The 27879-nt window shown below is 35.2% G+C and overlaps 1 protein-coding gene across 1 annotated transcript; it reads left to right on the top strand.

The window, feature by feature from the left end:
- The first annotated feature begins 3106 nt into the window (after window positions 1–3106).
- On the top strand, window positions 3107–26708 carry LOC110679439. The gene is made up of 4 exons (XM_021854013.1): window positions 3107–3415; window positions 26161–26249; window positions 26316–26502; window positions 26572–26708. Exons 1-4 carry the CDS (start codon window positions 3310–3312, stop codon window positions 26667–26669), a joined length of 480 nt encoding a protein of 159 aa, XP_021709705.1. The 5' UTR covers window positions 3107–3309; the 3' UTR covers window positions 26670–26708.
- Window positions 26709–27879: the final 1171 nt, after the last annotated feature.

Raw genomic sequence — 27879 nt, 5'->3', positions numbered from 1 at the left:
CTACGGTGAATCGATCGAAGAAGTGGAATTGACTGCAGCCCACTCGATCGCAATTGTGGAGGAGTGGATGAGCTCCAGGAAACTGGAATTGGCTCACCACAAAACTGAGGCTGGATCAGTGTAGGCGACTGCACAATCACTTCGAAGCGCTCCGTCAAACACTTGGGGGTGATGATCGACGACAAGCTTACCTTCGGTAGCCATGTCGATTATGCCTGCAAGAGCTCCACAGCTATTGTGGCACTGTCCCGAATGATGTCCAATAGCTCTGCGGTGTACGCCAGCAAGCGTAAGCTTCTGGCCAGTGTCGCCTCGTCCATACTGAGGTATGGACCTTGGGGCACGGCTTTGAGTACCGATAGCTACCGTAGCAAGCTAGAGAGTACTTATAGGCTAATGTGCCTGAGGGTTGCGAGCGCGTACCGTACCGTGTCACACGATGCACTCTGGGTCATCACCGGTATGATGCCTATTGGTATCCTTATCATGGAAGACATAGAGTGTTTCGAAAGGCGCGGCACAAGAGGCATACGCAGGACTGCCAGACTGGCCTCCATGGTCAAATGGCAGCGTGCGTGGGACAGTTCCACCAAGGGAGTGTGGACTCACAGGTTGATTCCAAGGTTAGATATCTGGGTCAATAGGCGCCATGGGGAACTAACATTCCACCTAACACAGGTCCTTTCGGGCCATGGATGCTTTAGACAGTATCTACACCGTTTCGGTCATGCGGGTTCTCCCGAATGTCCAGTTTGTGCAGATTTAGAGGAAACGGCGGAACACGTTTTGTTCGTGTGCCTGCGTTTCCGCACAATGCGTGACCGCATGTTTGCCACATGCGGTCGGGACACGACTCCGGACAATTTGGTCCAGAGGATGTGTGCAGACGAGTTTGGCTGGAATGCCGTTTCATCGGCTATCACCCACATCGTCTCGGAACTCCAAAGGAGGTGGCGTGTGGACTCGAGGAGTGACTAGTGCAGACGCTAATCAACAGGTGGTCCAAGGGTTCGCAGTCGGCTACGTAGGTCATACCGGTGTCCTACGGTCGAAATCGACCCTTACAGCGATTAAGTGGCCGCGGGGAGAACATACTGGTAGCGCTGCTGTCGTGGCGCCGGCCTACTGGGTGGATACGAGCCTCTGGTTGTTCGGGGCAGGTGGAGGCCCCTTCGTCAGCAATCCCAGCTGGTGCTAGCTGGGACCATATGGTTACCTAGATAGAAGTTCCCTCTACGAAAGAAAGGTTCTTGAACTAGCGCCACTTGAGCAGTGCCATTTTGCATGAGTCTGCAAAGATTGATCGTTGCTGTTCCTTTATGCTGAAAATTGATCTGAACTAACCTAACCGTAGCCACTACCCAAACTAGGCAGAATTGAGCTTTTTGAAATCTCAGCACGATTAAGACCATCAACGCAAAAAACCAGATCGGAATCTATTGAAAGTCGAGAAAGGCGAAAAAGCACAGAATACACTGTATGCCGAAGAGAGGAAAACACGTGCATATGCTATCTACGGATCAGTCAGTTACACCTGAGGAATCCTTCAAGCAAGTAGACAAAACAAATTCTATGGTATAGTTGCGATCTCAAACGGTAAAATATTTCCAAGTACTTGACGAATATAATGAATATAAAGGAAGAGTCGATGTCACAGATCACTACGCGCTACGCGCCGTTGATCGGAAGCACTATTTGAAAAATTGGTGGAAATCGCGGTACATAACTTGTTCATCATGTTCGGATGGGCAACATCCAATAGTAAAAAGAGGTTACATCGAGTGGTTAGCTAAAGGTTAAGCCATTGCTCACGTGAAAGCGCGAAGGCAGCAACCTATTGGTATAAGTACACAACGATGTAGTGGACTTGATGAACAGATTTGTGAGTAACTTAAAGAAATTATATGGCCCTACGTCAAACCCTATTGCATCGTGATGAGTCCGTCAATTGTTAAAAATTCAAATCTATAGCTTGCAGTGCTCATTACCAGTTAATGGCTGGTACGCTGATTATAAGTACTGTGCAAAAGGATAGAACAAGAAACGTTCAAGGAATGATTCCGCTACCGAAATAACTTGCGCTGTACGCTGCTGAGAAGTAGAGCTGATTTCATAACATCGGTAACGCCTGCCGTACAACTCAAATGGAGCTGTCACTTTTCCGTACGGAAAAATGTGCCGCTCAATTATTTCGCAAGTAAAAGTGACACTTCGTTCATACTGGATCGGCTGTCAAAATTACTTTGGCAAAAAAGAGAAATTTTACTTGAGCGCTTTACGTTTCAGGTGCATACCACGCATAAGAAAGCTCTACCGTTGCAGCTATTGCGAAAATACGGAAGGAAGAGATGTAAGAGTCCAGCAGGATACCAAGCGGTGTTCATTCTGTACAAGAAACAAGGATAGAAAAACATCTGTTGCTTGTCACAATTGTGGTAGATTCTTGTGCTCCAACCTTAGAAGACAGTGATTCATTTCAGCATTTGTAATACAGTTAACTCTCCCTTACTCGATATTCCGTACCTCGATATCGAGTTAAAGAACCATAGTAAAAGTTGGTTTTCATGGCTAACTCGATGGTCCCTTGGATCGCAGTTGCATTGGTTTTGTGTTCTGTAACTCGATACCTCCCTAACTCGATGGTCCCTTCAATATCGAGTAAGGGAGAGATGACTGTACTTGTTTTCCAGTGTAATCGATAGAAATCATGAAAAAAATCATTAGAATAAATGACAAACAAAATGAATACTTGCACAGATTACGACTCACCAAATATAAGTATCCGAAACAACCAAGTATTTTCCCAAAATGTCCTAATTTGATCTCTTTTTGAATATGGCAATTCTCTTGAGAGGTCAACGATCAAACTCGGTCCAGAAACACAGGAGTTATGATTTTTTCAGTTATTTCCCGTTTAACCAAATCGTACGTTCAGACTATAAGGGTTAAATAGCAGTTTACGCAACAAGTTGCAGAATGATGATTTTACTGCATCGATAAATGCTACGCCATTTATGGATGACCCTTAGGTTGAACAGATGTCGATTTCCGAGCAAAGCAAATCACTTGCCTCTTCTAAACCATAAACAAATCGTGCATAGAAAAAGGAAAGTGTTTGTTTATCCCTGTTATGCTTCGCTCATGATTTTGTCAACTCAAAACCAGCAACGGAATTGAATAGTTAGGTACTGGTGAGCCTTCGTCATCCAACGCAACATTTTGCAGCTCAGTCGCATCGCAAGTGTTCAAAGAAACGAACTGTTACATACTAGTGATATTTCTTGTGCTGCTAAAAGTGAATCAAACAATATGGTTTCATATAATTCTTTCAGGCTGCTTGGATACCTCTACGCTGGCTTATGCCTTACCTGTTCTGTGCTGTTTTTGATCACAGCTACCCTTCTGCTGAGTAACGGTATGTAATCAGTAATAACGTAACGTTTCCATGTTAGTGAACGCGATAAACGTGTACCTACCTAAATGTGCTGTATAATCGGTGTGAAAGGTAAAAATTCACAAATTCAGACTTGAAATTCTCTTTTTTAAGAAATTGCATACTAGTGATTGCAAAAATAAAATCTCCAGAGATTTACTCAATAGCTACTACAGGCATTTTAAGGGATATCACCCTACATTCAGATTTCAAGATTACGCATGAATCCTACCAGAAGTTGTTTTATACGTTCTCACAGCAATTGTTCAAACACATTCTGTTGATCCGTCAGACGTTACTCTACGGGATTCTGTTAGGATTGAGCTCAAAACTGTTTCATTTATACATACGGTAATGCTAACAAGATCATACTTGAGATTTGTACATATATCAGCGTGGATTTCTCCATAAGTTTTTGCATGGAAGCTTTTAGGGATATTCTCCATGTATTAGTGTTGGCATATATTCCAGGTGCTTCTTCAATTTGTTTACGGATTCCATCGAGAATTTCTTTAAACATTCCTGCAACATTTCTTTCAAGGAATCATGCAAACAAAATTTCAAGAATTATATCAGCTATTCATTAAAAACTATTCCATGATTTTATAATGTTCCATGATTTTCAAATTTCCTTAAGAAACTATTTCTAGAATGTGCCCGTTTCAAGGTATTGATAATTTTCTAGGGTTTTTTTTTTCATAGATGAATCCTGTATGTTTTTTTCAACAAATTCTGTAAATATTCCTTCATTTTTTTAGGAGTATCGTAATAAGCCCTTCCACGAAAACTCTTTTATAAATTCTAACGGAGATTTATCCAACAACAAATGAAGTACTCACACTACAATCGTTTGATTATTTTTTTTTATCAATAGAAATGTTTTCGAAAATGGTGTTAAATTTTCTTCACGTCGATGTACCATAAGGACGTCATTCACCGCTCATCAAACAACATTCCAACAATGTTAAAACGTGCAAAAAAACAAATCCGTTTCCTATTTTTAATTCCTTTATTAGTGTTAGTTTGGATACAACATTTTCATTTCTTTTATCAAGGTGTTCTGTATGTTGAAACACTATTATTCTAATTTAGTGAAACTTAATAATGCTTTTATTAACACTTCAGTCGTCGCGCTGTTGTATTTTGTAGAACAGTGATAAAAAAACCTCGCTTCTCGTACACAGCATCAGCGTGGTGGTTCTGACGTGGCAAACCGCGCGACGGCTGAGGGGTTAATATTTTGTAAATATATTTCAGCTTATTTTTTTTAATTTGTGCAATATATCATCCAATAATTTTAGAAGTTTCATCCTCAATATTTTTGATTTTTTTTAAATAATAGTTCTTACTTTTTTCAAATCAGTATTCCAGAAACTTTCAAAAACATTCTCTTGGTTGAGAATGCTTTTTAAATCCTAAGTAACTTGATTTTCAGTTGGACTAGTGAGTACTTAATTAAATTTGTGTGCGTTTTCAAACTGTATAGCATGTTTTTGAGCTTTGTCGCAATAAGTTATTAATTTGCTTTTAATGCCGGAATTGGCTCCTGAGGTTTTCTTCAATTTTTTTTGGATTATTTCCAAAAGAGCTTAGAGACAGGGTCCAACTAAGAAAATTTTATTTTCATTTTTTTTGTTGTTTCTTAACTGAGTAAATAAAACGTTATTTTTGCAAATCCTGCTTTATAGTTTTCACAACAGGATCGCGAGTGCGTTGAAACTGTCTTCTCTTTACGTCTTAGATCATCGTATAAAATCACGGTATCGAATTTTTCTTCACAATTCGGAATTGCAATGCCCCTGGCTCCAATGAAGGAATTTTTTAAAGTTTTGCTTCTCAGCTTAGTGTTTTTATGAGCACTTCCACAGTTATCAACTGAGAGCTTTCTATGACAATTGATCATTTTTGCATGTGTATATCGTGAGGCAGGTACGAAGATACTCTATGCCCTGGGATGTCGAGAACATTTCCAACCCGAAAAGATTCTCGATTGGTGGGATTCGAACCCACGACCCTCAGCTTGGTCTTGCTGAACAGCTGTGCGTTTACTGCTACAGCTATCTATGCCCCTAACAACATATTACATTTCATTTGCCGTAGCAGTTCAGATTTTTTTTACAGGTGAGTTAATTTCACCTGATTATAAGAGAAAAAACACGCTTTCAATTTACTTAACCTAAATATTTAAAGCATTAATCGTGTTAATAGAAGACTGTAACGATTTTTGTTTGAAATTTATAATTATTTTATTTGACATTTGTTCTAATGTTTCAACATTTGATATTCTATGTAACTCATTGGTACTATACTAAGTAGAGTTTCCAATTTTTCCGGGAAATGTTCCCGGAATTGAAAACTCTAATACCAAGGAGGAAGCTTTAGAATCATTTTCAAAATTTTATTTTGAATTATGTGCAGAGCTTTTTCTCTTTGTATTACAACGGCTAGTCCATATTGGTACAGCATACAACAATTCGGCCTGAAAATTTGTTTGAATACTAAAAGCATGTTCTTAAGACAAAGTTTTGATTTTCTATTAATAAGGGGATAAATACATTTTACATATTTGTTACATTTGGCTTGAATGCCCCAATGTGATTTTTGAAAGTTAAATTCTTATCCAGCATGAGCCCTAGATACTTAACTTCATCTAACCAATTTATTTGAAGCCCTCTCATCGTAAAAACATGTCAACTTGAAGGTTTCAAATAAAGAGCTTTTGGTTTATGTGGAAATATTATTAGTTGAGTTTTGGAAGCATTAGGAGAAATCTTCCATTTTTGCAAGAATGAAGAAAAAATATCCAAACTTTTTTACAATCGACTACAAATGACACTCAGGCTTCGTCCTTTGGCGGAAAGGCCTGTGTCATCCGCAAACAAAGATTTTTGACATCCCTGAGGTAACTCAGGTAAGTCTGATGTAAATATTGTATAATATTAGTCCCAAAATGCTGCCTTGAGAAACACCAGTTCTTACAGGAAGTCTTTCAGACCTAGAGTTTTGATAATTAACCTGAAGTGTACGATTTGATAGATAACTTTGAATTATTCTAACAATGTATGTTGGAAAAATAAAGTTTTTTTAATTTTTCAATCAAGCCTTCATGCCAAACACTGTCGAATGCTTTTTCTATGTCTAGAAGAGCAAGAACAGTAGAATAGCCTTCAGATTTGTTGGAACCAAAATTTGAAAAACTGAATTTGGGGGTGAAATAGCTGGAAAGGGAGCGGAAATAATGGTATGGGAGCAATTGAGGAACAAAAATATACTCAATGTTTTTAAGAGACACTCATTTAATGAAACCATATACATCTGAAGAATAATTTATTTGACACCTAACCTGCCCTTCTACGTTTACTTGTCCCATATTTTATGTAAACCTTATGGACCGTGGGACAAATATGTGTAGAACGGCAGTAACTATTTCATTTGTTCTCGTATGTACATCAAAACTCGCTCGTTTTTAAGGTGAAGATGCATCGAAGCCAAACTTCAAATTTTCAAGAGCACAAATCTAGAGAACCATACAGTGCTTTAAGCTGAAAACTTAATCGATTGGTCACATGCTGGTGGTGACCAATCGATTAAATTTTCAGCTTGAATGGCTGTTTAGTTCTCTAGATTTGTGCTCTTGAAAATTTGAGGTTTGGCTTCGATGCATCTTGATGATGATGATTTGGTTCTACCATCTATTGTAGTAAGGCATCTGCCTATAGCACTGGAATAATCTGAAAAGCGATTTGATCAAGATTGAACTGTTGTTCGTGAGCAGTCATTCTCCTGTATGAAGGGCCAAAAATGGATGTGCGGACCCACAAGCATAGACACTTGCACGAAACCCGCGGCAGGGGAAAAGAATCTCCTTCCAGAAGAAAGTTTTCACGAACAACTGTAAAATCAAGCCCTCGATTGACTGAATATTCCCAATAGATGGGGTCGAAGAGCCCGCCCTCAATTCACGAAATGTTAACAACAGGGAGGAGGCAGTCCCAAGCTCCCTGTCCAAATCGCTTCATTCGGGTGCCCTGGTGGTCCCAGCCCAACCCAAAGCACATACAATAATAGAAATATGATCAGATATGGTATAATAAATGAAATAATTATTATGAAATATGTAAAAAACAGAAATTATGGTTATATATGACATAGATATAGATGTGCAATTAATTTAATTCTTTTTAAGTAATCTCCAAAACGAATTACGGTTTCTGGAGAAGAACGACATGCTGAAATATGAAGAGCGGTGATTAAGCTAGCGTTTCCGATATGCAGATTTCATGATGTTTCTGGAAGTTGAACCAATTAATTAGGATAATAAACCAAATATAAGTAAGTAATTTGCACGTCACGGCTTGTCTGGTAGCTATGAGGAATAAAATTTTTAACTTATGATAACATGTATTGATGTCCAGGGAAACTTGTAGTTACATGTAAACGGAAAATTCCAACACTTGAAGAAGCTGTTCCTGAAAAAAAAAAATGCAACACAAAAACAAAACTTTGCACAAGGCACAACAAAGTTTCATATATTCTGTCACATAAGCGTCGAATCATTTAGTTTTATAGAAAAGCGTTAGCTACAAACGACTAACATTTCACCTTCTGACTCCGACTGGCATTCCACTTCCTTGTCCATTGGTAACTTCAATGATGCCCTGATGCTCCCTCCCAACACAAATGATGTTTATATGAAATTTTATATAGCAGATCAAAGTATAATATATAATAATATGGGAACACAATATAATAATAATATAGTCAACACAATACCGTTAGCGTTGGGCAAATTTGTCTACAACATCGATGTTACTGAATCGATTCACATTTGAACTGCCAAATCGATTCACCGATTTAATCGCTTCTTTTGAATCGATTCGAATCGAATTCGAATTGAAATTTATGAAGTTTGAAATTAGACCAAATGCATTTGCTTTCGATTTAAGCATTCTTAGAATAAATCAATTTCAAAATTCAATAGAATAAACTTACTATTTCAAGGCCAGTTTGAAATTTGGTTTCTTTTTCATCAGCTCGTTTAAATATATTCACCAAGTTCAACAAAATTTAACGAATAAAAAAATCGAATGAAAAATATCGATTCACCCAATTTTAGATGTCCTACACATCGATTCAAAAAATCGATTAATCGGAATGAAAACATCGATTTCCAGAACATCGATTCAAAATCGCCCATCGCTAAATACCGTACCAACAATATAATGTAAAAGCAATTGAAAATCGATAAATTTAGTTACGTAATAAAAGAAATACGCCCAAAGAGTCAAACATAATAAGGAACAAATCTCTCTCTTGTCTGTTCTAGTTTATGTTGATTTTTTTTTAGATTTGTTGACCGTTTTAAATACAAGTAACTTTGAAAATATAACCACTGCCTCCATCTTGCCTCGCTGCCGTGATAGCATTCTGCAATTAACAATTCATTTTATTAAATGTCTTCGTAAAACCAGATTTATTATTCCTGAAAAATGAAGTGGTTGAACTTTCTTTTTGCTGCATAATACCATTTTTTTTTTAATTTCCATGTGCCTATAGAATCGATTGGACTTTATAATCAATATTATAAAGCTCCTAAAATTATGTTTATCTCTGCAATTGTAATCGTTATAATTAATCAATATTGAAACTGATAAAATTGAAAAAATAAAATGAATTGAAATGGAGAAAAATCATGTTCATACAACCGTGATAATGAATCTTCATAAGGACTAGGGATAATGTACCAGTTATGACTATAGTGGTTCCCTATTTCGCCATATGACAAATTTAGCAAACTGTCCCATTCTAAAACTTTTTGAATGTGTTTCTTTTTCTAGTTTTAATTGATATCTTACTACTTGAACGCGCAGAACGATTAAAAATTTGAAAACAATTGAATTATCACGTATGGCGAAATAGGGAACCACCACGGCCATAACTGGTACACCTACCCTACGTCAATAAAATAAATGATAAATAAAATAAATTGTCTACAGTAAAAATATGATACTTATCATATAGCATAACCATACTTAATTATCAAAATGTAATAAAATAATTGTTGTGATGATTCCGTTAAATAAGAACATGAGCAGCTTTACTTCTGGTAATTATAATTACATGGTCATTATTCGAATCAGGATTGAGAAATGGAGAAATGTATTAATTTAACCTTACAAATCAGCCCGACACAAAAACAGAAAACATTCCAGTTTTAAAAGGAAGGAAGATAGGCAGAAAGATGAAGAAGCAATGATTTATTCAATAACCCCAACATAAAGTGCTTCTCGGTTTTCCTACAAATTCAATCAATTCAACAAGTACTAAATACAGATAAATAATTACATTCATGCGATAGTGACATCAACATTTATGCTGCATGGCTTTACAATCATAGGGGTGATGGAGATAAAGTGGGCAATCATCGTTTCAACCATTTGACTTAATTTATAAAAAATTTTCAATGTCAATTTTTGTTTTGATTTTTTTTTTGAGTTGTCTATATAGCCATCTATGAAAAAAAAAACACTTTAACATTTAATATCAATTTATGCATTGGCTGCTGATTGGAACAAACTCACCAAATTCCACTTTCGACACTCCGCTGCAATTCAGCGTTCCTCAACGAAGAAAATAAAATCAATTGATTCACTAACAACCTTTATTATCGACACTTTTCACGGCACTCCCGAGACGCGCAAAAACGATTTCGATTACTGCAGCCTTCACGAAACTTTCCCCCGCAAAACACCGTTTGGCTTCGATGCATCTTCACCTTGAACTATTATAGATAAAACATGGCGATTGTCATTGAGATTTGAATGGTTTTTGCCATTGAATGTATTTAGAAAGAAGAAAATATGTGAGAACTTTTGGCGATACTTGGAATTTATTTCGAAGTCCAATAAAAAGATTGATGACTTTTTGTTAGGAGAGCTTTAGAAAAAAAAAACAGCTCAAGTTTCTATAATATTTCACGCATTTGCTGTACTATTCGTTTTGATATTATAACTACGAGTTCTAATCAGTATTCTTAGCAGTAGTCATATCGTAATTTGATTCATGTGAATTTTGCGGAAAAAAAATCTGTTCAAATGATAAAATCAATAAATGCCACATTTATTAATCACTTTACTTAAAAATAACATCAAATTGCATGAAATAAGGACTTTGGAAAAAAATCTAGATTGCACTGAATAAATATAAAACATATTAGTTCAGTGAATGAAGAGTTTTAAACTAATCTGGGTTAATTATATATTTTTATATATTGTATGTCGATTGCCATGTTTCTAGAACAGCCAAAACTGTATTACCTTATACAGTGCCTTACCGATTTTGGCAACAAGACGTGATTTTTATGTTGCCAAATTGGGGATGTTGCCAAAATCGGGAATTTTGAAATGCTTTTATTTTTTATCATTTAATTCTCTGATACTTTTATCACAAAATGTATGGCAACTATCATGAATGACGTGAACAATTTCTGGGAGCCTTTTTCAGTTCAGATTTTGACTAGTAATCATAGACATCATATACTGATTATTTGTACCATATAAAAAGCACGCTTGTTGTACACAGCACAAGCGTTGTATTACCATCAGTGGCCATTTGCGGCAGTTCTAGAGTGCAAATGTGCAAGTTTAAAGCACAACCATATTAAAAGTAACAGATTTGAAATACAGATCTATTTATTTCATGGATTTATTATTAGGATTTCCTGAACATAAAAACATGATTACCACGCGTCTTATGTAAAAATAGTGAACAAGATTCTTAGTTGAAAAAGTAAGAAATGCTTATAAATTACCTTGGTAAAATTAATGTTATCACTGTTGAAATTTAATGTCAGAAATGAATAGAAAAAGAGAAAATGAAAAATATCTATCAAATATTTAATGGTTAAAAAACAACATGCCTTTCTTTGGATCATGGCACTTTTTAAAGGCTTTTTATTGAGACTGGCACCGCCATGCATCCAGCAATAGAGATCATGACAAGATCTCATCAAGCTAGCTCATTCAAGATTCGGGAAATATTCTGCTGAGAGCAGCAAAATGAGTAATCGAAGGATTGGGCGGAATTTCTTTAAAAAGACATGTTAAAGAAGTGATTATGTTGGAGTTGTTAATGCAACATAATTAGTAATTTTGAAATGAAGTCAACATTGTTGAAAGTTTTACTACTGAAATTCCAAATTTCATTCATTTCATTGAGTTACTTTTTTCCCAAGAATACCGTTAGATTTTTTTTACGAATTTTTGAAGAAACTGCATGCGAAATCTCTATTGTACAAATGCATTTCCCAAGTACCACTAACCCGCTAATTCGCCTTTTTGGCCTTGTAGGGCTATTGTACGGCTAGTATACTGCCCATTAAAGCATAACTGTCCCATATGGATTTTCGAGCCAACACCTTTTTTCATTGAAATATTCAAGTTTCAATGTATACTATGCATATAAAAATAGACACACTATGTTTGAAAATGTTGTGGAAAAATATGAAGTTGATGCAGTCCCATATTGAAAAATAAAGGCATAACAGACTCTATATGAATTTTCAACCCAAATAGCAATTACAAAACGTGAATTATGTTCAAGTTTTTTTTACTGATGAATAGGAGCAAAATGGGTTATCTGTACGGTTGTGCTGAATAAATATGGCATGCAAAAATGTACTAGAAAATTATGAACATTTGTATGAGAGAACAATCTTCAAACTTTGAGCGCTATTTTCTCAATGCCTACTTTTTTCATATGGGACAGTTATGCCTTTATGGGCAGTAAAGTGCATGTCAGCTCTAAAATAGCACTATATTAGCACGCATGGCGAATTAGTTTGGTATGTGGTTATCGTAGTCCGGGGCAACATTGATCATTTTTTTTGGATATTTCTTAAAACTTCAATTTGAAATAGCATATGTTGCAAGTTTTATATTTTTTAAACAAGTACTGACACCCATTGCTCGTCCCACCCCTTGGTTATGCGACCTTGCCGCGATGGGAGGGCATAATCCATTAGCCCATATGATGGAAACCAAAGGCGTAACCTGCAGTGGTTGTATCACATTTTGGCATTTTTTGTTTAAAGCCGCGTCATAATTCATATGGCATAGACGCACTAATATCTCGGATGTGATCCAACGGACATTCTGCGTCATTGATAGAATTGATGCCCATTTCAAATAATTAATCTATTCGAAGTGGACATTTATACTATTGGTGACGTTCAGTTTGCCTTTTGCTAACCAGAATGATCCGTAGCCACTCTTACTATTAGCTAGCTAGATACATCGTTATCATATACGACGTAGGGAATACTTAGAAACTCTTAGGAAAATGACTAGTAGATTCACTTTTACATTGTCATAATAAGAAATACCGTAAAACGGGGTAACTTTGATAATGCGGGTAACTTTGATAGTTCGAGATCCATAACATACTTAACGAAATAACAAAGTTTCAGTTAATCAGTTAAGCAAAACGAATGCAAAAGTTAAGACTATTAGTATGACACTTCATGTCAAAGCTATTTTCGTTGGAATCAAGTACATTCAGGGATTTATATGCAAATATTGAAAATTTATGAGATTTTAGCATGTTTGAAACGCTCACAAACAATCGGTTCTACGATCACTATTTGATGTAGTTTTGAATAGTTGGTCATTTATCGTTGACAGCCTAGTTATCATAGAACTTGAGTACGGTCTCAAATCTCTTAGCGAAAAGCATTTTCACAAACTGGGGCCATTTTTGTAATCTAAGTCAAAAATTTCCATATAGCGTTAAACGCCAAGAGGTATGCAACGCCCTATAAATGTTCCGCATGCATTGAATTTTGTTCGATTTATACTCCATTATCAAAGTTACCCCAAAACAGAAAACCGACTTTCGATTATTTGAAAAATTATATATCCATTCAGAATAAATCTTTTGGCAATCTATCAACTGTAAACGATAGTTAGGATACCAGTACTTGTTTTAAAAATATGAAATATAATTCTTTGAAACAGCATGCATAAATAATCAAGTTTTCTTCGAAAAAACTATCAAAGTTACCCCGTTTTACGGTACCTCTTTTGTAACAGCGGTATAAATAATCTAATTCCAGCTTCATTTTCGCAAAATTTACAAGTAGAAAGTAGGCGTTGTGAAGCATTGCATTTGCCACCGAAAAGTGAATCTTGTAGGAGGCTGTAATAGAAGCCTAAGATAACTTCACTCTTCAATATTCACTATAAAAATGACTATGGAAAGTAAGACGCTGAGATCGATCATTAGGGTACACTTGCAAGTTTCGAGAAATTGTTGAACAGACAAAGAAAGCGACTTTTTTCTTTAAGGATATATGAACGTAATGACCAATAAATACTTTTAACAACAAAAATGAAATTAACTAGAACTACTACTAAATAGCCTAATTTTGTTAAGACTTGACGACAATTGACATTTAAGACTTTTATCTTACGTAAAAGACAGGAGTACCGTTTTGTCTCAAATTCCGAACAGACTCATATTCCGAACACTCGGTTTTTGTATGGCGATTTGGTTGAAATGTTTCGCTGAAATATGTCATCAAATCACCATTAAATGGCAGTCAATTGCAATTTAATTTTAACCTCTACGAATCTATTTTATACCTCGGGAGTAGTGATGATTCTCTAGTTCGAATCCAGTAGAACTAGCTCAGATGAATTTATTTGCCAAATTATTCATTTGAATATGATTTATTCGTGCTGTTCGGAATTTGAATCAAGGTGTTCGGAATATGAGACAGTATGAACACAGTGTTCGGCATTTGAATCAAAATGCTGTTCCACACTTTTACGTAAAAACAATACTAAACAAGTTTAAATAAACAATTTTATCAACAAACCTAACAGCTAACAGTCAGACTTTGTGAAGGAATTAATATATTCACAAATATCACCTTATTAATGCCTATCAGATGCATTTAAAGCCACGGTTGGCCTTAAGTGTTCGGAATATGAGTCAAAACGGTAATCAGAATAGCACTTGAATGACAAATTATTCCCAACCATTTCGACTAGACAGTATTAGTAATGACACTACTACACTACTTTTTCAAACAAATTCTGATAGAGCTGCTGATTTTCACAATGCTTCCTTTTCTCAGAAGCAAGGGGATATGGGTACTTTTCAAAAACTACCACGTCACAATACTAATAAAAAAGCAGTGTTCATGTGGGTACTATAGCCTAGTCCGGCTCAGTATTGGTCCTGGTAGAGGGGAAACTTGGCAAAAGCCAGACCGAGGGTTCAGCCTTGACAAGTTAAGCTGTCAGGCAGCTCCAACTGAATACCACACAAAAAAAAATTACTGACACCCATTGCTCGTGTCTATTAACTGTATTTTATTTTCTGAAAATTTAAAGCATGTCTAAAAAAATGCTTCAAGTGATTTTGTATATATCTAATATGGGGTAACATTGATCACCCATTGAAACAACGTTCGGTTATATTGAGAATATCATTTTTTACTAAAATCATGGTCCCTGAAACCGAATATGAAATCCAAACTCTTACCAGTTATTTACTTTTTGAGTTATTTCAACATTGAAAACACTTTGAATTTTGTAATACTCCTAAAGGTAGACAATTTCCCAAGGAAATTCTGCATTCTTTACAGCAATTAGTGAATTACATTCCCATGCAAAAGTTACAGTTACATTTTTTTTCTTGTCGATTACCAACGTATTCCACCAATTTTTGATGCCTATTTAACTATGTAACAAAAATTTAAACAGCATGCATGTTTTATATTACTAACTTCTCCTATAGTTTAACAACAACTTTGAAATATGTAAGTTATTCTCATAAGTGCGTTCCACATTAAGTTTCTCAGCTCGCAATGGCCACCATCATTTTTATTTGTACTTATTTTAACTTTGTTTTAATTCAAAATGTAAGGTTTCAGTGTTTAAAAATCAATTTGAAATGTCTTTCATTGTGTTGCCAAAATCGGGAAGAAAATGTTGCCAAAAACGGGTGTTGCTAAAATCGGGGGTAGACAAAAGCGGGTGTTGCCAAAATCGGGAAGATACTGTATTTTGTAAATTTATTTCAAACTAGTGGTTCCGGCAAACTTCGTCTTGCCATCAAGTAGGCTGTTGAAAAAGGCCATGAAATGTCCCGCGCAATATGATAGTTCCATTCTCACCTGGCTTTTCCGACTTTCCCGTTCTATATTGTATGCTTTTTATAGATACAAACACGTCGGAACACTTAAGGAACATAACTATGGAAGAATTTTCAATATCCGATAGCCCATTCTCAAGCCATTTCATGACATACAAACACCATTCCATTTTTATTTATATAGATACTTACATTAAAATCGAAGAAGAAAAAAACTGTTTCGGTGGTTGCACACATTTGCAGGATAAAAGATTTGGTGGTACAAAATAAATCATGCATATGATAGATATTGCATGACTTTTTATGGATATACAAAAAAAGACTTTCTTTTTGAGGTATTTTAATTAGAGCCTCATGATTGACTACTACACCCTGTAAGTTTGTTCAATTTTTGGTATACTTAATAAGAGATATTGATTAAAACTTCAACGTAAATTTGTCACTTAATGCAACCATTTAAATTTCACACCAGGGGGGCGATTCCAAAAAAAATGTTGGTCTTGAGGGGGCGAAAGTAAAAAAAGTTTGGAAAACATTGATGTAGACCATCAATCTGTTCAAATTTACTTTGCAAAAATTTTACTGATGGAGGAAAGCAAACTGATTGGATGATAGTTAGAAGCTTCTGCAGATTTTTGCCTGTTTTAAAAATTGGTACAACCTTAGCATTATTCCATTTGTCAGGTAAATACGCTAATTGTAAACGTTTGTTAAATATATCAACTAAGAATAATAAGCTACTTTCTGGAAGTTTCTTGATGAGGATGTAGAAAATTCCATCATCGCCAGGAGCTTTTATATTTTTGATTTTTTTAATAATGTGAATTCCAAATCAGTCTCCAAGGATTTTGATTGAGAATATTTTCTAAGTCCTAAGTAATTATTTTTTCTATAGAACTAGTAAGTCCTAAATTAAAATTGTGCGCGCTTTCAAACTGCATAGCAAGTTTTGGGCTGTTTTCGCAATCAGTTAGTAATAATTTGTTTTCCACTTTCAATGCCGGTATTGGCTACTGAATTTTTTTTTCAAAATTTTAGATAATTTCCAAAAGGGCATAGAGCTTTATTTTAAAATTTTTGTTTCTCAATTGTGAAAATCGTTTTTCTAATATCTTTTTGCAACTCCTGCCATATAATTTTCATAGCAGGATCACGAGTGCGTTGAAATTACCTTCTCCTCAGCATAAGTAATCAGTTCGCTACAAAAATGACTAGAGTCGGTTAAGACCAAATCAATCGTAGATGGATTTCTAGAAGAGGAAATACATGTAGGGATATCAGGGTATTGAATTGAGAAACATCCTGAAGAGCACTCATCAAATAAAATTCTACCGTTGGAATTACTTTGAGAATTATTCCATGACCGATGTTTGGCATTAAAGTCACCAATGACAAAAAATTTTCGCAAGTCAGTTTGGAGCAAACTTACTTGATGTCCTGAGCATTGAAAAGGCAAATAGACAGCTATGAATGCATATTTACCAAGTCGTCCAGACGTCCTCAGCATGCGAAAAATCTCAGCAAATCATGCATTTAGCATCCATGCAACATTTTTTTGTACCATGCCCAACTTTTGGCACCGACGGCACTGAGTGGGGTTCTGGTAATTTCCTCCAGGTTTATGAAAATGTTCCCATGTCACATGGACATCGAATATAAATATAGCTTGTTTTAAGCTATAATACTATTTAGATCTTTTTTGTTAAAGTGAACTAAATAATATTCTTGAGGAAGCCCTTTACGAACAATGCCAGATTGGGTTCTTTTTTTTTATAATGATTACTTGGACTGGGGAAAATCCAAGTAAATCAATTATTCCATTTTTAATCTGTTCAGGTGACTTATAATCACTTGAGAGACCATTCAAGACGACTTTGAACAAACGTTCAGTTTTGTCGTCATAAGTAAAAAAAATGTGCTTCTTCTCTTCAAGATGTTTGAGAGGAAGTTCGCGATCTTTAAGAGTTTTCGGCAAAATTTGACAGTCTCATTTCTTTGCGATGTGGATTAAGAACTTGATTCACCTAATGGAGTTCAAGATCTCTTGCCTAAATCCCCCAAATTCGGTACAACTGATCACGATAGGCGGCACTCTTTGCTTCCTCACTTGAATCAAAGAGCCTGGGCTAGAGACTGCTTCGATTTGGTGTTCGGAAAATTTGTCTTTAGCATCGAACTGATTGCTCATTTTATTATATCCATTTCTCCCTTGGAAGAAAGTTCCCATTCCGTAAAAACATACTTTCTTCCATTCTTGCCACGATTAGTGACAGTTTTAAATCCCAAATTTTTGGAAGGAAGCTATGAATTCAGAGATTCACCCTTCCTTTTGTTTGTGGTTGCAACTACTATGTTTAGTTAATAGACGAAAGAAGACGTGACCTTCGAGAGGTTTTTTTCCCAAGACGGTGTCCAAGAAGGATTTCAGAAGCTTTCACTAACGGGTCTAACGAAAAATCGAAGGCACGGGTCCAAACAAGGATCTTGAGTGAAATTTTTGAACCAAACGAGATTGTGATAGTGTTATTCACAGAATGACGAATTTTCCGATACCACCGAACATTACGGAAAAACATTGTTATGGGATGTCGAAAATTCGAGATCAATCATGTCCGCTGCAGAGAGTTGATTATCAGCATTCGAAAGCAGCTAGAGTACATCGGATTATCACAGTTGTCCAATGGTCATGGGTGAGATCTTTCCATATATGCAGTGTTGAACTTCGATTACAACTTCCACATTTGCACCATTTGTGAAATTGTAGAAATTGATGATAAATAATGCCCAAATCTAACAAATTTTAGAACATCTTTCGATTATGGCACGGTGCACCGCGGTGCCTGTATGCATACACTCTTAAAAATAATGGAAATTACTGTGGGCGTAATTAAAGAACACAGAAATGTGTTCTTGAAGATGTATTGAACAAAAAATGTAATTTTACACATTAAAGGACACGAACACGATTTCACATGATCGGCATTTCCCAAATCAGACGCTATGGTATTTGAAATGTGACATAAATTCATGTTTTTTGGCTCGCTTCTTTTATGTGCATCCAAAAGACGTAAAATCACATGATTTTTTCGGAGTGTGAATAATTCACACCGTTTAGTAGTTTTTTTTTTTTTGGAGCGGTGTTATTCTGGTCCTTGCTTCATGTTAAGCCTTCATTTCTATATTGTTGAATATTGTTTAACGGGAAAGGGATAGTCTTCCTTTCATTTCAGAGAACAAGTAATGGCGCTTAAGCCAACACTGTAGGGCCTGGGTATAAGGCTGAAATACCTTTGTCCCATTCCCGGAAAAAGAAAACACACAGCAGTGTGCATTAACATTCTCAGCAAAGCCACTTCCAACGATTTTACCTATCCCCCAAAATTAAACGGTTGGTACGGTTGTTCCCATTTCGTCCTTTATAAAATATTAAAACTTTCGTTTATCATGTTATTCACAGGTGAATAATCTGATAGCCATCAAGTCTGCACAGTGGGCCTAGCCATTTTAAGATTTGGTATCACATTACTGATGTGTTGCAAATATAAATATTGACAAAAAAATACCAGAAGAAATTCTGATATTTCCAGGATGCTTTTCAATATTGGCTGCATGCGCATAGAATAGAATAGAATAGAATAGGTGACGTCAGTGAGTATTGAACATTTGTTTGGCAAATATGCTCGACCGGTTAGAAAGATGGGATTTTAGGCAGAATTTTTCAGTAGCTCAAAAGCAAAATGATAGCGTATAATTCACAACACAGTCCAAAGGTTAACCATGAATAATGGTGTGTATTTTTACATTTTTACGACTTTACAGAATTTTCGTGTTCGACCACAAGGTTCTCACGTGTTCATACATAAATCCTAATGATCGAAGAAAACCATGAATTCGTTCTGCCAAAGCGCACCAAGTTGCTCCCATTTGGTGCACCTTTGCTGATCAAGTTCACAGTTCAATGCGTGAAGTGTTCACCAGGAATGACCATAATTTCACATGTACATTGACCTGCTGATGTTTTACTGCAATATAAAAATAACCACAGAATCTAAAAGTTGTTTGATTTCCATCACCATAGGATAGAACATCATTATGTTCTTATGATGTATTATGAACGTTATTATAAGTCAATCTAAATCCTCTAGTTAAGATGCTCTGGAGACGTTATTACAACGTAATTTCAACTAATATCTGAATCAACATACACAAACATTTCACATTTTGCTAAATAAATAATCAGGCTTACAGTACCAGTTGAAAGCTTGAATCACCTTACTTTGAATCTATTTAATTTACATATCGATTATATTAAATTAAATAAATTGATTAGAAATCAGAATCAATTTGACAAGTTGCGTCGTTGACAGCGATATAAAACAATTGAGTATGAAAAATTTAATAAAATAATTGAACCGTTCCAATAATTTTGGTCGGCGCTGTAATCCATATTAAAAATCTGCCATCTTATTTTTTCGTGAGAATTGAAGAAAATTATACGAAACTGCACAATTTTGGGTGGCTTTGTTATACATTTAGAAATTATTATAATGGCCCATAAATTATTGAAAAGTGAAATTGAAAGTTGATCCGCATAATAAACTTCTCAAATATCGTTGAACACCATCCTTTTTAATTTTACTCATCTCCGTGGTGAAAAACAATCTTAGATTTTTTAGTTTGGAAACATTTGTCAGGTTATGGTAGCCATGTATTTTTGGTGGCAATTTTGTGTTTTTTTCTGTAAGTTCCTTCGTTTTGCAGATTGGACATTTCAAGCAGATAGTATGTAATATGATTGTGCTTTGCAAGTTATATAGCTTTCAAATAACGTCACAATAACCAGAACATTTGCCTGTATTATAATCTAGTCATCTTGTGCCATATATATGTGGTTTGTACTTTAAAATAGCTCAATTACAGCACATGAAAAATGTCGTTATATACACTTGAATTGTGAGTCTTTAATGCTAAAAAATAACCTAATTATAACAACTGATCATTATAGCTTATATTCTCATCTTTATTATGTTGAGAGTATGTTTATAAATCGTCAATGGTATGTGATTATAAGTGGTTGTCAGAAATATGAGATGTTATATGAGCCGCCATTTTTTGCGCTGATTTAGCTATACAAGTGTTAGATATAAAGTAAATATCACAAGAAAAATACAACAGAATGTGTTAAAAACTGGAATTTTTAACTCTTGTTTAACTAGCTGTGTTACTTGGGATTTCTACACCTTTCGAACATATTACAAACAATGCGTTGCTATGAATAAAGGTAGCATTTACTACAAAGCTACTAGTAGTTAGCTTCAGAGGTTGCTATTCATGATTTGAAATTGTTGAAATGAATGGACTAATTAAAATTTGAGTAAATATCACGGGAAAATGATGTCAGCTTTGATATTTCGAAAGGTATTTTGAGATTTCCGTAGAAATTTTGATATTTCGAAAATAATTTTGAGAATCCGTTAAGGGATTTTGAATTTGTTTTTGAGATCTGGCCTGAAAGAATGCGTTACGTCCCAACTGCGTTCAGTGTTCTTATGAGTAGGTACTTACACAGATTTAAACTGAGAGCTTTCAATGTCAATTGACCATTTTGCATGTGAATATCGTGTGGCTGGTTCGAAGATACTCATTACGATAATTATGTTCAATCTGGCATTAATTATGTTGTTTCTTAGAAATTCTCGGATGTGGGATGGATTTCAGCCAAGTAATTCTTAATTTTATGTAAGAATGACTGACTGACTGACATCCCAGATTCTCTGATTTCCTTTGGAATTCTGGAATCCCTATAGTGATTCCGGGTATCCGATAGGAATTCTAGATTTGTAATAACAATTCTGGGATTCTGGAAGCCATTCTGGGATTCTTTTGTGAATATTGTGAATCCGGTATTTGATCTGGCTATCAATCTTTTGAAATTATTCGGGTATCTTCAAGACGGTATTTCTGCAAGAATCTCTGAGATCACAGTGAGATTCCTGCAAACTCTGGTCCGAATCTTTGGAATTCTTGTAAACTTTAGATCCCTTTGATTGCCAGTTCTGTTGGGATTTCAGAGGAAATCTTCAATTATGGTATAAACCTTTGCATGTCTGCATGTAAAAATGTAGAAGAAAATCGTTAATTCAACCACTATTGTGAGACATTATTTTTATTTCTAAGAATTCCAGGAGTACTACCAGGAACCTACCGAAATAACGAGAATATCACAAAAATACTAAAAATTCCATATCCATTATCGGAGTTCAACATTATTATTATCATTTCATTAAATTCTCAGTACTGGAATCTTGAAAATGTTAGGAACTTTATAATTCCACAATTGCTGTAATCTCAAGATTACTTCATAGGATACAGATTTCTAGCTAAAATTCCAAAATTCTCAGGAAAATCCTTGTTGCCAATTCATAAAATACACATGCACATGAAGGGAATGGTTATCGCAAAATTTACACTTCAAATCGTGTAAAGTTACATAACCAGCATGAATTTGTGTTCATGATCGATTACGCGATGCATAGCGGGAATACACTACACTCGAATGTAGTAATATTCTTATTTTAACATGATTTGTCGTGACAAATTTGGCATCCCCTTTATATGCATGAATTTATTGATCTTACTCTGCCCTCTGAGTGGACTTTTCTTAGTGTGCAGCATCAGTCACTTGTTGAGATTGTTGAATTAAATGGAAAAATGTGAGTAAAACTTATGGACAATAATATCAGCTTTGAAGAAGAGAATAGCCAGCTATGATGTATGGCAGATATTTTTGTAATCGGGCAATATTCATTCTAAATTAGTTAATTCGTTACGAAAACGTGAAAACTCGGATGCTATAATTTTGAGATTTCCGTGAAAAATCTTAGATTTCAATAAGTTTTGAGATTCCGGTAAGATTAACGTAGAAATTTTGAATTTTGGCAATTCAGGTATTTATAAAGTAATACTGAATTTTTGTAAGAAGCCTTAATTCTGGAATTCTTGTGGCAATATTAAAAATCTGAAATCTGATTCGATTATTGATCATTTGAAATTGTGTTGGTATCTTTAAAAAGGTATTTCTGAGATTTTCAGATTTTAAATCAAAATCTCAGTATGTACTGGAATCCAAAAAAGTCTAGTGATTTCATAATTTTATGTTCCTGTAATCTCAAGATCTCTTTATAGGACACAGAATTTTAGCTAAAATTCCAAAATTCTCAGATAAACCTTTGTAATCATCATCATAAAATTCACATGCACATAAAGGGCTAGGTTAATCGCAAATTTACACTTCAAATCGTGTAAAATTACATAATTTACATGCATTAGTATCCATGCTCAATTACGCGATGTATGGTCATATCGCCCATTGCCTTTTAAATGGGTCGAAGAAAGTTCGTATTAGACTTGTTATCCCAGAGATTTGGATAAAACGCTTAGTCTTGTTTTTATGGTAAGCCGTTTTTGCACGGGAATTTATGGGGGAACAAATCGCGTAATCGCGTGTTTAAAATTTATCAAAAAATGTGCTGTCTGCGCAATGTAAAGTGACCGTCCTTCAACTGTGTAAGGTGGTTTGCTAGTATCCATCGTATCAAGCTTTGATAACTGAGAACCTGCAATTTTCCCAGTATTGCAGTGAATTATGTGATACAAACCGATGACATCTTTGACATCGGTTTGTATTCTTTACCAAAACGGCTTTCGCATTGTACAATAATGTTTTGATGAATCTTGATCGTCTTTTCGGAAATAATGCAATGAAATTGCATCACTTGACATATTCTCAATTCGTCGTATCGTTTTTATTTCTGTCGCAATCAGTTTTCAGATTCTACAGGCATCTCCCTCTATTCCTTCAGCATGATAAAATATATTAATTTCCTTTAAAATTCATTGTTTGCCATTGAAATTCAGCTCAAACATATAAACACAATTCCTTTTGACCGAACAATCATGACATTTGCGCACTGTCACGTCACCCCCCTGCTGCAGTTCAACTGTGGCCGATAGCTACTGTAGGTACCACATGGATCGATTGGTATTACCAATACTATTTTTCGACGACCGTGTGTAAAGAGGAGCGACAAGAAATGGGATGTCTGGCAAATTGAGTCAAAACAATGACAATGTGTAATCGCTTGCCTTGGTAAATACCACAACTTGAAGTATTAAAAAATCTCTAAACAGTATACTTAAGATAAAAGCATAAATTTAGTAGTTAGTAGTTTGGATTGCTGCATATTTCCACTATTTGTAGTTTATAAGTGAATTACTATTATTCCGCGTCCTACTGAGGTAAATTTGAAGCTCCAATATTGTTTACATTAACCTAAAACTAAAAGAAGAATTTCTTCTCAGGAATCGATGAACTATTTGGATTCGCTAAATAAAATTAGGATATAAATTCTTTTCAAACTATATCGTAAGTAGTTGAATTAAATGCAGTAGTCGTACATCTAGCTAATTTTGAACTCGATTCCTAATAGCGTAGAGATTACCCGTAGTTTCCCGAGAATTCGTGATACGATCCCCAAGTCCAGAAGGATCACCAACAATTGTAAGTTGTATTTGCTCTTCATAAATTAATAATAATAAATGACATTTTAGCTTTAAGCTTACCGACAAAATATTTGGTTTGCTGACGAGATTTTGGAAGCCTCCCCACGCAACACGCACAGTTCAGCAAAAACAACACAATCGATGGGATCGTTTTTTTACGCCGAGCATCCGCACACATTGATGTGCACAAGCTTTTTTTTCTCAGTACGTCGGATTGAACTTTGTTCATATTCTCAATTATACGCGGTCGTTGAGAAAATTTGATAAAAAATTCGTGAATTATAGAGCTTTTATGGCGTATGATTTGAATGAAATCCTTCAGTGAAGAAGTAGGAGGTTTTCTCTAGTGAAAATAAGTGCCCGGAGAAGTTAGTCACCCATGGAGGCGGGAAGAAACTTGTATCATAAAGTGATGCGACTGATGTCGATCGCTAATTATTTCCTTAAATTTCTTTGAATGGACGAATGGTGAAAAAGTGCACAGTGAATAACACTGCGGAACACGTTTTTGTCTCAAGTACCGAAATATCGCTATTTACTTAATAAAAATGTCATAGCACGTTTAGTTGTTTAGATATACAGGGTGATTACTAATTCCTGTCAGTAAAGTAAATGTTCGTAGATAAAAGATGTATGTATGAATTTTAATTTCCGGTGTACATCCTGTTTTGCACATATATAAAGTTTGTTTTGACAAAGTAAAGATTAAATCCTTTTTCATTTACCTTAGTTTTTAGTCATATGTGTTGTTTTAAAGACATTGCACCTGGCACGCACGTTTTCCACAGATATGTATTTTTGATTAAACTTCGCTGAAAAAATTGCCTGATTGAAACAGCATGTTACCACAATCTTTTAGACTTCCAGGTATCAGAAGGCCGGCTCCAAAGGCACGTTCCCCACCAGTTGGGAGATTTGTGCCAAAATATATGTATTTTTTGGTTTAAATATATGCTTTTGAATAACATGCGTGTTAACTGTAATGCTTTTGAAACAACGCTCGTGGCTGGAAATTGAGGTAAAAAATTTAATTTGTTATCTATGTATAGCAAAGACATATGTTATAGATGTCCTAAACTGGGTATGCACTGGTAATAAGAATTCATTTAACCATTTTTTTTTCTATGATTACTGATTTTACTGACAGGATATAGTAATCACCCTGTAGGCTGTTGAAAATTCAAAACTTAACCATTTCAGTCTACTTGCATGCAAGTTTGTCAACTTGTATGGCAATTTATTTGCATAATTTGCCACCGAATTCAAACTTCATGTGTATAACAATACTTATTAACAAAGTTCACAATACTTTCGATGCTCATAAGCTTTTTTTTGGATGATTGTAATTATTGTGTTTTGTCATATAAGAGAAACGAAGAATTTGGAGACTGCAAGTATGTAAAAAAAGATCGATTCAATCTAAATTTAATCGTGCAATTATATCTGAAATGATAGTTTAAGTCCTATTTTTTAGCTTGGTGGATTATATCACGGAAAATTTTTATAAATCATACCTTAAATTTCATGCAAACATCAATGAAAACAGTATTTTATACAACTTTGCCGACCTGTAGCCAAAATGTCTGACATGCTGGAACATTTCTGAGAACGGCATCAGATTTAGCAATCCCCGAATCTACTAGAGACACTACTTTGACTCTTGAGACACACAAACATGTAATTTTTGTTGAGCTGTGCAATTGAATTGATATTATTTATCGAAGTACAGTAGTTTTATTGCATTTTTGGTGTACAAGTGTTCGAACTATAATTACTTTCACAAAATTACACTTGGAAAATGAATCTATGTTGCAGGTAAGTTGGAATATCCGCCGTAGTGGAACATTTTAAATTTGATGCGACGAAGTTGAACGAAACCCTATCTACAATACTGTGCGACTTGCTCAAAACTAACGCTGATGCTATTTAAATACCTATGAGATGGTTAACTCAGCCAAAATAAAAATTAAATGTTTGTTTTTTTTTTTGTTTGTTTTCAATTTCAGGTGAAAAGTCAGGAGAGGGGATAATTTATATACTGTTTTCAATCATTTCTTGTGTATTCGATGTTTACTTGTTTGCCGGTATCGTTCTAGTAAGTTTGATACCTCGTTGGTTTCGCTTGGTGATACATTTAATTATTTTATGAATATCCCTGCAGCGTCGTGTGGCATATGTGAATTATCATTTGAAGTTCATTTCATTCATCTACGCAGTGCTACTGATTGGATTATTTGGAGGGTGTGTTGTCATCGGAATACTGTTTTCTACAGAAGGATTTAATCTAATTTGTATAACCCTGATCGCGTCTACGGCGGTTTTTTGCTTTGGAATTGTAGTAATTACAAGTAAGTAACCATACGATACTAAATGTAATTATATAGTAAAATAATTATTTTCACATGACTTTTTTACAGTTCTCTACACATTGTCTGTCTGGGTCATTAGAGGAGTCAATAGTTATATCAAATATGAAACAGTACGTTTCATAACGGAAGACGGTGAAATGGCGTAAATTTCAAAATTGCTATATAAATGCTGTTGTTTGAAACCATTTGATCAAATTGATCTATTTTTATTTATCACATACTACTCTTGGTTGTGTCTTCTATATTCTTTTAACGACTTTAAATTGACGTGCATTCCAATAACCAATATTTAGGTTGACATATACCAATAGGGTAATTCGTTTTGATGGTTGACGGGCTACTCACAGGCAAGCTTTGGGGACGGGTTCTCTATAACTTACTAGTTACAGGTAAATTGACGGCAGTATGGACGGGCAAAAATTTCAGCGGGAAAAATAGCAGCACAACGTGGAATCGGCAACTAGTGAAAGAACGTGGGAGGCTTCCGAACACGTAACACAGTTTAGCAGTATTGATTTAAGGTCAAAAACCTCGCTAACCAGCACAGAACTAATTGACTACACGCTACACGTCTATCAACCGGCGAGCAGATTTAAACAGCAACCGAACAATAAATCAGTGCAAAAGTCATTTTTTTCGGGACTGTTAGTAAGAACGACTTGTACGCACTTTCACTTTTCTGATAGGCAGCGTCCATTTATTACGTAACGCTGAAATTGGAAATTTTTGACCCCCTCCCCCCCCTCCGTAACGCTTTTTGTATGAAAAATTTCAAATTTTTGTATGGGTCGTAACGCTTGAGCCTACTCCCCCCCTCCCCCTAGAGCGTTACGTAATTTGTGGATGCCGCCATACTGTATTTGGCAATTGAAAAGAACATCAACGGTCGTTATCTATGCCTATGCACGTATCGCGCTCAAACTGGGCAAATAACAGAAAAGAGATGGATAATTCTTACCAAATTTGGATGGTAATGTTGTCTCATAACACAGAACTCCTAGATATAAAAAAATAATGTAATGTTTGGAATGATATTAATAAAAAAAAAAGAGATGGATACCCGACCAGACGGAAGAAACAAGATTGTAACAGAATGTGTTCCCCTGATATGATTTTTTTATATCACCAGTTGTTATAAAACATGTACCGTTAGTAGTTAAAATAACAAAAATTCTAACAAAATTTGCACCAGATCAGACTAAAATATAACAAACCTTGTTATAATTATAACAAAATTATTACAGAATGTGTTGCAAGGATGTTACAAAATAACATAATTATTGCAAACTATGTTACTGTTTATGACATCGGATGTTGTTTGCAACAAACTTATGAATGCGATGTCAAACATATAAC

The sequence above is a fragment of the Aedes aegypti genome, chromosome 3, assembly GCF_002204515.2.
Source record: "Aedes aegypti strain LVP_AGWG chromosome 3, AaegL5.0 Primary Assembly, whole genome shotgun sequence".
Lineage (NCBI taxonomy): Eukaryota > Metazoa > Arthropoda > Insecta > Diptera > Culicidae > Aedes > Aedes aegypti.
This window is presented reverse-complemented; position numbering and strand designations above follow the sequence as displayed.

Excerpts from the sequence above, each read along its gene's own strand:
- LOC110679439 (XM_021854013.1), top strand. The coding sequence starts at position 3,310 with ATGGTTTCATATAATTCTTTCAGGCTGCTTGGATACCTCTACGCTGGC. Across the intron at positions 26,250-26,315 it reads TGTTTGCCGGTATCGTTCTA|CGTCGTGTGGCATATGTGAA; the intron begins GTAAGTTTGATA and ends ATATCCCTGCAG. Across the intron at positions 26,503-26,571 it reads TGGAATTGTAGTAATTACAA|TTCTCTACACATTGTCTGTC; the intron begins GTAAGTAACCAT and ends ACTTTTTTACAG.